The 13,607-nt window shown below is 52.5% G+C and overlaps 1 protein-coding gene across 1 annotated transcript in view; it reads right to left on the reverse strand.

Annotated features, from left to right (window-relative positions):
- COL6A2 (collagen, type VI, alpha 2) overlaps positions 1–13,385 on the reverse strand; it is a gene marked incomplete at its 5' end in the record, with an annotated part of 13,532 nt that extends 147 nt beyond the window's left edge. The window contains 14 exon segments of the mRNA XM_010146821.1: position 1; positions 3–498; positions 8,572–8,610; positions 8,943–9,395; positions 9,644–9,796; positions 10,354–10,399; positions 10,624–10,659; positions 10,944–11,006; positions 11,246–11,308; positions 11,675–11,710; positions 12,092–12,142; positions 12,527–12,589; positions 13,117–13,179; positions 13,323–13,385. The exon segment at position 1 is cut by the window's left edge and continues 147 nt beyond it. Coding sequence (XP_010145123.1) covers position 1; positions 3–498; positions 8,572–8,610; positions 8,943–9,395; positions 9,644–9,796; positions 10,354–10,399; positions 10,624–10,659; positions 10,944–11,006; positions 11,246–11,308; positions 11,675–11,710; positions 12,092–12,142; positions 12,527–12,589; positions 13,117–13,179; positions 13,323–13,385 — 1,626 coding nt within the window.
- Between the last annotated feature and the right edge of the window lie 222 nt (positions 13,386–13,607).

A 13,607-nucleotide genomic window follows, 5' to 3' on the forward strand; every position in this document is an offset into this window, starting at 1 on the left:
CATCCATGTCAACGTCACTCCCTAAAGCCACTACCGTGGGCATGACGTCTTGCTTCTTCATGGAGTTGATGGCCTCCTCGAGGTTCTTGCTTCCTGTGATGCCATCAGTGATGAAGACGAAGGAGAGCTCAGCATTGCGCCGGGCGAGCCGCTGCCCATCTCCCGGGCTGAGCACGATGTTGTTGATGGCGTGTATTATGGCTGATCCGATGTTGGAGGATGAGTCCAGGTACTTGATCTGCGCCAGGGCGTTGGAGATTTCCGTCAGGTTGTAGGTCAGCGGGAAGACCACATTCTGGTCCCTCTCACTGCCATACTGCAGCAGCGCAATCCGGGCATTCATGTTGTCACTGTTGCTCCTGGCCAGCGTGAGCTGACGAGCCACCTCCTCCACAAAGTGGTGGGCCCTGTGGAAATTCTGCTCCCCAATCCTTTCAGAGCCGTCGAGCAAGAAGATGACATCAACGGGGCGCTGTGTGCACTGGGCCACTGCAAGCTCTGCAGGAGAAAGAAGATGACAAGAGTTGGAATAAGAAAGCCTACAGGATAAGGTTGGGGCAGTCTGGGCTGGAGTCACCTCCGTGCATCCTTTTCCAAAGAAGGACAACCCCATTCTGCTGCCAAAGCCTGTCTTTGCAGCTGGTAGCGTAGGAGATTTGGTTCTCATTCCCTCAGCTCTTGGGCACTAGGTCACAGTGAATGTTATTCTGGTGCCTCTGACAGACCTCCACAGGCATTCATGAAATTAGACAGGCCTGTGCGTTTCAGTCTCAGAATTACATTCACCTTCTTACAGCAGTGCCCATCTCTGTAACAGGAATATCCAGAGATTAGTGGCAGGAGGTGTCTGCAAACCTCCCGGTTACTTCTAGAGAGTGGTTCACTTTCAGGGTTACGCTACACATACAGATTTGTAGGGCAAAAGCTGTTTTCATACCTTTCACCCAGAGTAATTTAATCAGCAATCATTAATTCCTGAAGAGCTTATAAAGGTGGGGTCATATGGTTGGAAAACAAGACTATCCCTGTTGATGCACCTGTGTGTAGTAAAGCAGCTTTTGTAACACATTAACAGACCAATATTTGAGTGAAACACAGTGGGACATTATTCTTCAGCCACTCGGAACGGCACCTGTCCACGGAGTGGGCATATCAATGTACACTGTGAGCAAACTCAGGGAAAAAGAGAGAAGAAAATAGCAGTCTTTGGAGACAGCTGTTAGGGACCATTGCTTTGCTCCTTTGCAGTTGTTATGTGTATTGCATTTGGTATTCTGTGTGCGTTTCTCCTAGAAACACTTCCATTTCTGCACTGTTGAATTCTCTTCTTCTTTTGACCTTCCTTCTCAGCTGAAAACCCTAGTTGGGAACATGACTGCACCAGCAGTACCCATCTGTGATGCACACACTGCGACTGGCGACCCCCTGAGTGTAGTGGCCATATCACTGTCAAGCAGTTCTGTGGTTCTGAGACTGAATGTCGACAGGGTGAAGTCCTGGAGCCGATGTCAAGTTGTGTTGCATGGCTGGCAAGGAACAGGAGATTCTGGAGCAGCCCTAGCTTGAGCATCCATTTCTGGCAACAAGGGGTAACTTTTGGGACTGGAGTATGACATGAGGTTGAATTGTCAGACTATGAGCAAATCCAGCTTGACAAAGTGCTTCCTCCGGGCTTAACGCTGTTACACCTGGATTCAGCATGGTGGGGCGCTGAACCAGTGTAATTCCTTGCCTGAGCTGAGTAACAATTGGACCACTGTTTAGTACATTAGTACTACGTGTGCAGCCAACGTTCGGCAGACAGCACAGCTATATTTTAAAGCAAAAGAGATATGTGCCCTCTTGAGACGACAGAGTCCAACATGAATCCAACCACACAGTGTAGCAGAAGCTCCGATGGTGGGTATCATTGTGCTCACAGACCGTTTGGCATCACTTCAATCCACGATAAAACAGTCAAACCTGAAGTAGAAAACTCTGCTGGTACTTGTGGTTTAACCTAACTCGTTGGACATTGCAAAAGTCCGTGGTTGCTTCTGTAGCGTGTTTCCTGACCTTGTAGACTGGTGTTTCTCCTTAGCCCACACTGTAAAACGTATCTAGAGTGACGGCATGCCTTGAATGACACTTACTGTACATTGTCTTACTGTGAACAACAGGCTTCTGCAGTGCCAGTTCTGACTGCAGCAGAAACCAATCTCCAACAGATGCTTTTTCCCTCATGAGCTTTTTCAATATTGCATTTTGAAGTTCCACCATGATACTCCACTCCTTTAAAGCAGTAAAGGCGTGTACTCACCTCTGCCCAACCTTCCTGAGAATTGTTGTCTAAAGGTACGCTGGTGCCGCTGCCATAAGGATACTCTGCTTTGGCAGCACCTGCGCTCCTGGTCCTCACCTGCTCTGCGCAGTGATGGAGAAGGAAAGGAAGGAGGGCATGCCCCTCGCAACCACACAGTCCGAAATCTATGCAGGGGTCTGCAAAAGCAGGTGGAAGCAAGCGGGTGGGAGCAAGGGCTGCATATCATGTTGGGGGAGTGTTACCAGTCTGTCTCCCCCGATGCTTGTCTACACGTAGTCATGTTTCGTGAGACTACTAGCAAGGTCCACCTGCCTCCCACACAACCCGAAGCAAGCCTTAAGAGGTCCTAGTTAAGCAGAACGCAGCCGAGAGCAGCATCACTCCAGGGAGCTTCAGGAAGAGTGTGACGGCTCTCCAGGCAGCCTCTATTGCAGGAGCACTCCCAAGGGACACTCTGCTTGCTGCTCAGCCCTCACAGCTGGAGGGGGCTGTAATAAGATGCCTTTACACGAGTTATCCCATGGGAACATACGGATGCGAGTCAGCACAGCAAAACCTTGGGTTTGTCCTGCTCAGTGCCACACTTCGGTCACAGCTTGTTCCCATTTCTGGGAGGCTGAGGAGCCCTTTCCTGCAGCAAGGAACAAAATTCTCATCCTTAACTGGGAGATAAGCTCTCGAAGACACCACACCACAGATTAGGCCAGCTAGAATCTTTGCATCGTGCTTTCAATTGGAGCACCAGTCCTTCTCATGCGGCTTACAGCAAGGCAGAAGTGCTTGCAGCTCACCCTACTGTGTGCTACGGCACAACTGAGGACATCTAACAATGGCACAAAAGCTACACCATGGATTTTCCTGCCACTAGCAACCCACCTAGTTATGTCCACGAACGGAGTAACCCCACCCATTCACATCATGTTCCTGCTTCCTCTAAAACCTGGGTAACTGGTATTTTCCCTATTGTTTCAGTGTTGACAGCTGGAGATGAAAAGTGGCAGGGAGACGGGGACTGACCTCTTAGCCCTCCTTGGGACTTCCCCCCTTTCACCACCACCCCTCCCAAACCTTTGTTTTCAACATTGCACTGCTTTGGTAGGAAGTATTTCCAAAGGAAATAAAATAAACAGCCTCTGTGTGATGAGGTCTAAACCCCCTTTGCTGGAGTCTTGCCAAATCCTCATCTTGTTCAGCAAGATGTCCCAGCCCCGAGATATTCCCTTCAGATCAGTGTTCCTTTGGGACTTTTCCTCTAGCCCCACAGCTGGAGCAGCTTAACCACTCTGAGTTCAGTAGTCTCACTTGCACCCCAGCAGGCTAAATCACGTGCTACTTTTGGGGTAAAGCTAAAGACAAAGTAGGGAGCTTGGCTTTGCATAGACTGTCTGGAATATGTGAACTACGACCAGACACAGGCAGATCCCCATCCTTTTGCCTTCACCTAAAACTCTGAGCATACCATTTTAAGCTCTCTGAACAATTTTCTCTCCATTAAAGGCCAACAGTGGAGTTCTCTGAGCTCCCTGTCCCTATAGACCGGGAGCAAAAAGCACTGAAACCTTGGGAAGATGACTATTTTTGTGCAGCGCAGCTGACCTGCTCACGGGCTGAGCGACACAAACACCTCTCCTGCGTGCCTGTTGCTGGCTGGCTTCTAGCCTGGACTTGCAAGCCCCAGGTGCTGAAAACACTGCAAGAAGTTCCAAGCGGGCAAGCCCCTCATTCCAATTCCTGTGCCTGAGCTTGGCAACTGGCTCCACTTGGCACACACTACAGCCCAGCTGCAGTTTCGAAGCCCATACTTCTGCCTTCTGCCCATTAAATATGACATTTGCTCAGTATACTTTATTGCAATAATACCACGTCAGTTAGGCTGCAAAATTCGCTTGCTGGCAGCAAACACTTCTACTCTTGTGCCTGCACATGAAATGCCGTTTTCTCTTCTTACAGCTTGGGAGGGCAGTAGTTACCCTGGAGGCAGGAATGGCAGTCACCCACCGGACTTGTTGTGAAACCCAGGGGCAGCTGAGCTCATGGAAATAACACTCCAAATTCACGTACCTGCAGCGCAAGTGGTGGGTCTGTAGTTTCTCTGAATCAAACTAGCACTGGGTATGGATTGAATGGGTTATGCTACAAGTTTAAGTACCTGCTTTTAAACAGCTCACGTAACGTATCGCAGGGATGTGCCTGCGCAGTCATGGATCTTAGCTTTGGACTGCCTGGTCCTATATAACCTCTGACTCTCGGAGTTGAACAGGTACTCGTTGCTTATTAAGACAGAATAAAAACAAACATACAAGCAGAGAAAAAGGCAGAGGGAGCTCATACAGCTTCTGAGAGAAGCACTCCCCAGTTTTTGGTGCTCTTGATGGAAAGCCAGGGTTGTCCTCCCTCCTGCACTGTTTGCTCTTTCCCCTCAATATCCCCAGCTGCCCATGGAATGGTTATACAGAGACACTCACTGCGGCGAGAGGAGATGCACCTTGCATTGCCAGTCTTGCCACACAAATGGTTTGCAGGACCCGAAGAGACCCCTTAGGGTAACCCAGCGAGAGGACGCAGAAGATGCTTCAGCAGCGGTCAGCAAAGACGTAGGCAGGAAGGCGTGGGAAAAGGCTCTCTGCAAATGAGGGGCTGGCTCTGGACCTCAGCCACGTGCCTGCCAGCAGCCTGCTCCGTGGAGACTGGTGCTGGCACATAGCTGGGCACACTAGCTCGATGGAGTGGGCAGGGAGCAGGGCAGGGCTGGGGGGGAGCAGCGTGGCTTGGAGATGAGGCAACGCAGCTCCTCTGCAGAAAAGCAGCGGACAAAGCAAGAGCATCTTGACATGGCTGGAGAAAGCTGCTGTGTTCATCAGTCAGCCAAGCTGGAGAGGAGTGCCCCTTCTGTCACGTGCCCGGCTGAGCGCAGCCAAGCCATTCCACTGCCTGTCTTTGTCCTAAACTAAAAGCGCCTACCAATGTACCTGTCCCCTCTGCCAAACACACACTCGAGGAAAGACAATGACCACCTCCACACAACCACTGCCTCCACCTGCTGCACGTGATCTCTAACGGGGATGTCAGCAAAGCCCTAGCACGGTCTCTGGGTCCCCCACAATCTCGCTGTGCACCATTTTGAAGGTGTCAATGAACAAGTCCATCCATTCTTGCCGCTCATTTCCAGTGGCAAACTTGGCTTTTTCGGCGGTAAAGGCCAAAGTGGCCACCAGCTGGGTGTACATGCTGGGGTCCTGGGTTTCCCGCGTGGAGTTTAGGAACTGGGCGATCGAATGTATGGTGCTGGGGAAATTTATGTTGACTCCCTCTTCCATGGGGCGGAATATAAGTGGGTTTACGTTCCCAGGGTTCCTCTCATCTGCAAGTGAGCGTCAAAAGAATATTTTCAGGGCTTGCTGGCAATGCCTGTCTCTACGAAAGCTCCCTGGCTTTCCTACGTGCACTGCACCAGAGAAGAACAGAGCTAACGAGGGACAGAGAAGCAAAGACCAAAGCCAGATTTTAAACCTTTCTGCCACGCTTATGCTTGAGGAACCGTGGGATTTGTGTTGAAATCACTCATACATCAACTTAGAGACCTCAGAAAATTACACGAGACCTTAACTACCCCGTTCCTTGCTACTCAACCCGCATATACACGATGGAGAAGGAGCAGTGGTCAGGATAAGGGCCACATTTCCTCCATTTCTGCATATGGGATTCAGCCATCAGGTAGCTCTGAACTCTGCTACGTGTGAACTGTACATCAGCATTATGTGAACTCCTTGCCTGGCACCTAGCCCGCTGCGCTTTGGCTAGAGTCACTGCCTTGCAGTGCGCAACGCTCCTACGCAGTGTCCAGGCTAGTCAGGACCCCGAGAGCCTCTGTCTCTGCCTGGCTGCGCTGGACTTAAATTCAGCTCAAACCCCAAAGCTCAAAGCAAAGCCTTTTGCATGGGTTAGAAAGACTCCCACAGAGCGTCATGCGGTTTCTATTGAAGCAAGTGGTCAGTTCAGATTTGCTCAGCATTTAACTCATTTAACACTCCAGCATACTCAGCGCTGCAGTATTTGATGAGTGGCGACAGGGAAACAAAGGTCTGTCCTGAAAACAGGAAAACCTGAATTTCCTTAGGCCAAGCACCGAGGCAGCATGCCTTCAGCTGCGGATGTGAACCTGAAGTAGCAACGTGCCTGGCTTTGCAAGGCAGCAGGCAGGAAGCCGGGCTATATGCAATACCTGTCCCTCCCTGTGCTCTGCTGACAGGCTGGAGCTGGGGTACCTGGCATGAGCAAATGGCCAGCTCCTTAAAGTGCCAGGACTGCAACTCTGACAACCACTGGGCCAAGAACAGGGCTGGGTGTAGCTTTCTCCCTGACCTGAACCTGTACACGACTGGACACACACCTTGGATGTGCACGAAGCTCATTCACATAGCCTGCAAAAGGCACCGTCTCCAACCAAAGGGTTTGCATGTGAATTGGCACCGACTCTCCAATGTTCTCAGAGAAAAGGAGGAGGCTGAGCAGTGAGCAGAGAAGTCCCAGGCTCTGCCACATGCTTTATGTCACGTCCCATCCAACATGCTCCCTCACCACTAGGCAAGTGTGATTGTTGCAAATCCTTCTAGAGGATGACGGCAACGCATCACGGACCGTCCAGTGTGGTGGTGGGTGGAACACACTTTGCCCAAAGGTCCCTGAATCTCTGAGTATCACTTAAAACTTGGTCTACCAGGATCCTTGCACACTAGGACAATTTCTGCCCACACTGCAATGGGTGTACTGGCACTTTCACTGGAGGTTCACATCCTCCTAGCTATGTCCTCGGGGTGCAAGTGTAGGGCCTGCGCTTGACCTAACCCACCTATGGCACGGCTTGAGGGATTCACCCAGGAGGGGACTCCCTCAGGTGCCTCCTCAGACCATCTCTGTTCTGGTCCCCAGGACTGTCAGGTAACAGCAAACTCTTCTCACCTTGCATCCGGAACAGAAACACCCAAGTGCACTACAGGGAAAGGACTGCCGCCTTGCTTTGGAGGGCTTCGATGGCCCACGCCTAGGAGAACCTGAGTGTGCCACTGGTCAGTCTCTCTCCCGCAGTGTTCCTCGGAAACGGGGAGGCTGCAAAGACCAAAACCTTCGAAGACACCTGAGCAGTCACCAGTGCAACATGGGGAAGTCGCCTCCTCATGCATGGATCCGCAGGACAAAGCTCCTCAGAGGACACTGCAGAGGAGCCTGTGTGGATAGCTCAGCATATCTCAGCATCCCCGTCGGACATCGCTCTCTTTGCATGGCCAGGTGCAAATACTCAACACACTGGTGAGAGATTTTAGATGGGAATAATTACAGCTTTTCTGTCTTCAGATTTCTGAGCATTCTGGGACCAGTTTTCCTTTCTTTGTATGAAAACAAAGGGACTTCTTTGAGAATGCAAGTTGAGATTCTGTACAATACTGAGTTGAAGCTGGGGACCTTCACAAAAACATATTCACGGCAAGAGTAGAGATAAAAATTGCAAGAGCCGGCGAAACTTTGTCCCCTATAAGCTTTGTGTACATCAGCAAACAGTGCAGCTGTTGTATTTAAACAGACACAGACACTCAGACAGACAGGCTCTCTAGGAATTCAGGTTGCAGATCTGCCCCTTAACAAGCAAAGTATGCTCAAGTAAAGCTGCCTGCAGCGAGCAGCAGCCGTCTCCTTTATACCAGAGGACCCTTACAGCCTTTTTCCTTTAATCCAACACCCTGAGGTAATTGTTAATTAAACACAGCCAGCGTTAGAGAAGCCAAAGCTTTGGGTCCAAACGGTCCCTACCCCCTGCTCTGCCCTCCTCACTCACAAGGAGTATCCTGCCCAGTGCTGCAGGCTGGGCTCTGCCTTTCAACGGTCATATAGGTGGGAGAGTTTAACAAGGGGGTTTTGACTCAATGTGTGATAGGGATATGGAAAAAGTGAGAAATTTAATTGCTGAGTTTGGACAGTTGGAACCTGGTGGCTCCCAGGCACTGGGATAGGGAGAAATATCAGGGTTGAGCCATGCTGCTGCGCTAACACAGTGCACTTGTACCTACCTGCACAGAGAACTCAGAGACAGGAAAGGAGCAGGAGATGAAAACCTGGAGCCTTTCCTCATGTAAAGTAACACTATTTCCCAAACTCCTGCCATCCAAAGGGAATGAACAGGGCTGCACACCCCACCTCCCTCTTCTGAGCCTTGTGCATTCTCCCGTGGACCTACCACTTTGTGCAGATAGCATGGAGCTACTTGTAACGTTTACCTGTCTGACAGGGCAGCTCAGGGCAGACAATCTGGGGATCTGGAAAGAAAAGAAACAAGGAAAACTGAGTGATGTGCTGCCATCCTCCTGCACGGGCAGGGTGGCAGGGCAAGGTGTCTTATAAGGGGAAAGGGGTCCAAAGGACTGCCCCAAAAGGGTGGCTCGTATCTCAGGATGGACTGTTTATCCAGGGCTACATAACGGCCAGTCCCCACCATGAATGATCCAGCCTATGAGCTACTGGGCCAACCTGCTGGGACACAGTGCCGCTACAATCGCTGCAACACACCATACATGCCCCCCCCGCCCCCCCCAACCCTGGGGGTGAAAGCTCCAGCTCCAGTAAGAGCCGTGCAAGAACAGGTACAGACCTGGACAGAGCACATCCTCCATCTTGTCAATGAACTCCTCTGCCACCAGGTCTGAGAAGAGCCTCATCTTCTGGACTCGCTGGGGTTCATTGCAGGCGATGGAGACCAGGGTCTCGCTCTGCTCTGGCTGGTCAAACATGTCTCCAATGCCAATGGTGTTGACCACCACATCTCTACCGCAAAGAGCCCCCAGGTTCTTGTCGTCATCCCGAGGGTCGTAGCGCCCATCCGTGATCACCACAGCAAACACTTGGGCTTTCTCTCGCCTGCTTTCCTTGATGAGTTTGTTGTAGGCAAACTGAAGGGCAGATGGTGTCCAGGTGCCTCCAGCGATCCACTCCAGGCGCTTCACTGCTTCCTTGAAGCTCGACAGCGAATCAATGCGCTCATCATCAAGCTTGATGGCTTCAAAGGTCCCGTCGTGACTGTACTGCACAACCCCAACACGGGCACCTGCCAATGAAGCGTCACGTTACTTGGCCTTGTGTCCTCAGTGAAAAGCGGAGAAAGTCAACAAACTTTCATATCAGCAAAGAGCTGCCCAATTGGCCTACAAAGCTGGGAAGGGAAGAGAGAAGAGCAGAAACTGCTGGACAGACGGATTGCAGCCTGGAGCAGCTACAGACAAAACGTGGAAGCTGGAGGTATCCGAGACCCTTTCCTTTTCCCTGTGCCCGCCTCTGTCCCCACACAGTCCAGACCTGTCTGTGACTTGGGATCCTTGGCAATAGAGCCCAGACGGCTGACCACGTTGACAACAAAATTCTTCTCCAGGGTGAAGTTGGTGTAACCAATACTCTCTGAGCTGTCAATGACGAACATGATGTCCAGGGCACCGCAGCGCTTCTCACAGTCTGGGCAGAGGGAGAGAAGTAGGAAAACACAAGGGTTGATGATGGTGGGAACAAGAGCCACCAGGCCTCTATGGAAAGACGGAGATAGGATCACACCAAGCATCCACAGGGTTTGTGGTGCTGTCGGCAGTCAGCAGCATAGGGAGGATTTTGCCTGCATTTTACTGCCAATTTATATCAAAAGAAACCTTTTGAATCTTGCTCCATCCTATCATGGGGACCATGCAACTCTGTATCACACCTGGCTGCTCCTGCAACGGCAGAGCTAAATTTTGGGAGGTAAGCCAGGCTGCCCCTGCAGTGCCACCACACTCACAGGTGGGCTGGGACTGGGGTGAACAGGGGAGGACTCCCAGCGCTGTGTCCTCTGCAAGGTGCAGTGCTGTGCAGGGCAGCAAAGAGCCCACCGTGCCAGCAGCTCGGTGCAAAGGGCAGCTCACGGGGCAGAGCTCCCTCAAGGGAGCTCCTGAAGAAGGTGGCAGCCTCTGGTGACCCCCCCTGCCCCACCCCTCGAGTTGTTGTTCCCCTGCCCAAGGGGGAAGCAATGGTCTGCTCACCACAGCATCCGCACGTCTCTCGCACGTAGGTCATCACGTCGCAGTCCTGCCAGCAAAGGGGTGCGGGGTGAGTGCCTCACGCAGCATCCATCCTCCCCTTTTCCTTCCCACCCAGCCAGCCACCTCCCCTCTTTCTTTGGCTCCAGTGGCAAGCCACAGGCCACCTCTGCAGCAGGACCTGGTGCCCTATTTATTCTCAGGCTGTGCATGGCAAAGCCACAGTTACCCCAGGAAGAAGAGCAGCGGGGGCTGCAGAGCAGTGCTACTTACAGTCAAGCCAGGATCTCCTGGGGGGCCGGGGGTCCCCTGTAAGAAGAGCACAGGGATTTCAGGCACAGTTTTCCCATGAGTTCCCTTTTTGGGAAGTAGACGTCAAAGCCATCAAAACTGTGGCATTTGCAGAGGTCTGCTGCGAGAAGGGTAGGAAAGCCTCGCCGAGACCCAGCAGACGTGTGGCAGCTGGTGTCCCCTCTGGTAAGCCCTGCTGCAGGGACACCCACTGGAGTCCTCTGGGATTTAGAGCACCAAGGAGAAGTGGGGAGAGGAGGGAGCTGCAGCATCTGCTCAGGGGTGATGGCATGGTACTGTACCTCGGGGCCTGCTTCACCGGTTGGACCGCGGGGTCCGGGCTCGCCTCCTGGGCCAGGATCACCCTGGGGAAGAAGCAAAGAAGGGTCAAGTATTTCCCTGGCAAGGCTGCTGGTGCAGCCACTGGTCTTCGGGGCTCCTCCTGACCCCCTCCTCAGACAGAGCCCTGCTAAGCACAGTCACCAGCCTGCCACAGCTGAGCCTGGGGACACAGGGCAGGAGGGAGAGTGTGCACCCCAGCACACCTGGCAGAGGTGTGGGATGGGGATGCTGACCCCACAGGTGGTACGGGCAGTCTGCTTACCGGTTCCCCCTTCTCTCCTTTGGTTCCTTGCACTCCTTTTGGTCCAAGCTCACCCCTTCCTCCCTGCTCAAAGGAAAGAGAAACAGATCCGACACGGAGCACATCTGGATGTGCTCAGGCAGAGGCACTACTGCTATAAGCCTGTCAAAAACACATGCCTGCCTGGCCTGGGAGAGCACCCTCTAAAACAGCACAGAGAAAATAAACAGTATTTACATAGGCATTAACTAAGAATAAAGTTTTACAAAGCCTATTTCAGATGGTTTCAAAAGGAGATGGGCTTGGGAGATACACCCCAGCTCCACAGCTGCAGGGAGTAGCCAAGGCAGCTGCTGGCAGGACAGGCTCCTCGGCCACACACCCGGAGGGCCAGGCAACAGCTACTCAGCATTTCAGTCAGTACGAAAAACAGGCAACAAACACACTCACCTTGGGTCCTGGCTGCCCCTTCTCACCCTTGTCACCCTGAAAAGGGAGAGGAAGGAGAGGTCAGCACCCCTCACCGTGCACGCATACATCCAAAGGGTGCAGTGAGGGGCACAACACTGAGCAGCGGGCGTAACTTCAGGCTGATGGTTGTGGTGGTGGGGGCAGCCACCTCCCCATCACCACCTTTGGGGCTGGGGTCCCCGTCACCTCTGCCATGAGGCTGATGGAGATGCAGCCAGATTCAGTCCTGGTGTTCAACCCCCTTGCCCCTTTTTGCAGGCTCCACGTTTTTGTGACCCTGACAATTTTTCTTCCTCCTTCCCCTCTTCTCCCAAGCTGCTGAGCTCCAACAGCAAACTCCACCAAAGCAGGCTTTCTTGTGGCACATTATGTCTGCCCTGGACGAGGTACACATACCTGCGGTCCTCTGGGTCCGGGGAAGCTAAAGCCAGGTCTGCCTCTGTCACCCTTTGGTAGAAAAAAAAAAAATGACCTGTCAGAAACCAAACCCAGCTTTTCTGACAATCAAAGCCGTTTACATCTTCTTCTGGGGTCAGACAGCAACAGGAGCTGTGAATTCTGCAGCTGGCTCTGAAACATTGAGAACAGCTGTGTGGAGCAATGTCGTATGCCAGGGCCAACCCTAAATCTGGTCACGGTGAGGGATATAATTAGAGCTGCCTTGGCCAGAGCAAGATCTACATCTCTGCCCCACTGGAGGCTCAGGTTTGAGCCATTCTGTTTCCAGGGCACAGTTTCTGCAGTGGAAACTGCCTTTTTAAAAATAATAATAATGTTAAAAAGCACACCAAAATACCCTTTCAAACGCATAGTTGCATTCAGGTGCTTTACCTTTGGTCCTGGTGGTCCGGCATCACCTCTTGGGCCCAAGTCACCAGGGTCCCCCCGCGATCCCTGCAGGATAGTGTTGGGGAGAATGGAGGAAGTGGGTAAGGAGGTTCCCTGAGGCTCCCCAGCCACACAGAGGACCGTGCCAGGGAAACCAGTTCTTGAGACGCTGCTGCAAGACCATTTTCCCTCACAGTGAGGTTACTGTGACAGTGACTGATTCTGCACTTGGGTTCCTGTATCCCATGGAGCCACGCAGATGTCACGGCACTGCTGCCGCAGTAGGTGCTGGACTGAACACAGACCCAGGACAAATGGGTGCTCGGGGAGCCTCACCTTTCCTTGCTCCATGACCTGCTCTGATATAGTCCCTTCCACATGGTCTTAGGAAAACCTGGGACCAGGAGTGATAGAGAAGCAGGGACTCGGGTCCTGCAATTTCTCTTTGCTAGCCAGGGGTCTCTGGGCTAATTTTTGAGCCTCCCTGAGAAAAGGTCAGGCAGGGTCCCCTTGGGAGGGACAGTGCAGTCAGTAGGGCAAGCTCTCACTGCAGAGGGAGGACATGGTCACACAAATGCCCCAGGATGACTTACAATCTTGCCTGGCTCTCCCACAGCACCTGAAGGGCCTCGGGGTCCTGGGAGTCCTTGGTCTCCCTGCAAAGCAAAGGAAGATGACAGAATGCATAGAGGCAGGTACAGGTGGGTGTGCGTGAGGAGGAGAGCTGGGTGAACTGCCCCAGATGGCAGCAGTGCTCTCCCTCCCTCCTGGCTGTCACCAACCCCTGCTCCATGCTTACCCTCGCTCCTTTGCTTCCAATCTCACCGGGCAGGCCACGAGGACCCTCTGGACCAGGATCTCCCTGTGAGGAAGGTAAAGATATTCCTGGTCAGGGATGTCTCCAATGTTGTTTGTTTTCATGGCGGTGCTTCTTGGAGAGAGGAGAAGGCATGAAGCGTTCTCAAATCTGGTGTGTCTTGGCTTGAAACACAGCGCCAGGGCAGCATGCCCTCTGAACATGTCTCTTAGCCGTAAGCTTTGCTGCCCTTCATCCCCTCTCTGAATCAAGCCCTGAAAGAGGAGG

The sequence above is a fragment of the Eurypyga helias genome, unplaced genomic scaffold, assembly GCF_000690775.1.
Source record: "Eurypyga helias isolate BGI_N326 unplaced genomic scaffold, ASM69077v1 scaffold24202, whole genome shotgun sequence".
Taxonomy (NCBI): Eukaryota; Metazoa; Chordata; class Aves; order Eurypygiformes; family Eurypygidae; genus Eurypyga; species Eurypyga helias.